At 35.7% G+C, this 1,505-nt stretch overlaps 1 protein-coding gene across 1 annotated transcript in view; it reads right to left on the bottom strand.

Annotated features, from left to right (window-relative positions):
- RAPGEF6 (Rap guanine nucleotide exchange factor 6) overlaps positions 1–1,505 on the bottom strand; it is a 211,190-nt gene that overhangs the window by 51,926 nt on the left and 157,759 nt on the right. Inside the window, exon 17 of the mRNA XM_019642167.1 lies at positions 432–589. Coding sequence (XP_019497712.1) covers positions 432–589 — 158 coding nt within the window. The remainder of the gene's footprint in view (positions 1–431; positions 590–1,505) is intronic.

The raw sequence follows: 1,505 nt of genomic DNA, 5'->3' as shown, positions 1-1,505 counted from the left end.
AAAACAAAACAATACATGACAAAAAACAACTTTAGCTTTAGGTGTTGGGGGAAAAATTAGTGTTTCTAGAAAATTACTAACCTATTTCTATATATCACAGAGGAAGATAAGTGAGTGCCTTATTCTTTTCCATACCCTGGATAACATGTTTCTTGGCTGAGAAGTATCTCTGCTCTCATCCCACTGCTCAGATTGGGGTTATCAAAAGACATCTGAATATAATCTCTTTTCTGTGTATTTCTATTTCATACTGGAGGAAGACTGGCTTCAAAGACAATCTTCTCTTTAGCTTTTTGCATTAAGTCATAATCTAGAGGTTGGAAGAGAGCTGCAAGCAAATCTAGTATTTGTTGCACAAGGCCTAACCACCTATTTGTCCATTTGGTACCAATATGGCGATATATATGTACATATAAAAAAACAAAAATCACCTGAAGGATTAGAAAAATCCAACATGCTGGTGGTAGGCTGAAGGAGATCCGGGCTGCTGGATGACAGTGTTCCAGGAATAGGCATTATAGCCAAACTATGTCTACAGTGTCTTGTTCCCACAATGCTGTCGTCTTGTGATTGGCTCAGGCCTCCATCACTTCAAAAGAATGCAAGATATTACTTTAAAGTACTTGAGGGTTCTTAATAGTAAACATTTCTGTTCTCTGAGTACTACGGCATAACAGAACCAATTCAAAGTGGTGATTTAAGAACATTAAAATATAGAACATTTTTAAAAAGTGACAACTGTAATAATGAAAATGGCAATAAATGTTTTTCAACAATTACACTCAAATAAAACAACTTAAACATTTAAGTAATCCTACTACATCATAGAGAAATAGTCATATTTAGTTTATGCTGGTTTTGGCAGAGAAATTGGACCTGAGTGTTTTGGGAACCCTTGAGATCAGGCAGTTTCTGTGGACACTGATGTACATATCCAACGATGCATGGCCAATACCAGCGCAAGGTTCTCTCTCTCAACAGAAAAGCTTGGCAACCTTTTAGGCAAAGGATGGAGTTGGGTCTAAACCCAAACCAAAATATAGCAGGTTGTAGAAAACAATGGGGCCAGGTTCAAGTGACAACATAAGAAAGGTCTTTAAACATGAGCAATCTGAGACTGCCCAAACCATCAATAGTAGAGAAAAGATAACAGGAAGATAATGGCACAGAGAATAGCAACAAACAATGAAAACATGTGACAAATAGGAGAAGAAAAAGGAGGACCAGAAACAAAAGTGGAAAAAAGAGAATCGATAGTCTCTAAAGGTTATTCTAAGGGCACATTATTTCTTGCATGAGCTCTCAAGTCTATTTGGCTGTTTGCTAGCTGAGATCATCAAAACCAAAGTAGAAAGCAAGTCATCTAAAGTTAATTCCCTTTAAAGTTTTCAAAAACTAATATCAATTAAATAGCCATATATAAGCAAATAAAATACTTCTCCTTTAAAATATTTAGAAGTGTTACATAGGCAACTCTAAATCCATCTAAGAGAAAAACATAAAAA

This window comes from Hipposideros armiger, unplaced genomic scaffold (genome assembly GCF_001890085.2).
Source record: "Hipposideros armiger isolate ML-2016 unplaced genomic scaffold, ASM189008v1 scaffold_66, whole genome shotgun sequence".
Taxonomy (NCBI): Eukaryota; Metazoa; Chordata; class Mammalia; order Chiroptera; family Hipposideridae; genus Hipposideros; species Hipposideros armiger.
Note: the sequence above shows the minus strand (reverse complement) of the source record. Positions and strands in the feature narration are given on the sequence as shown.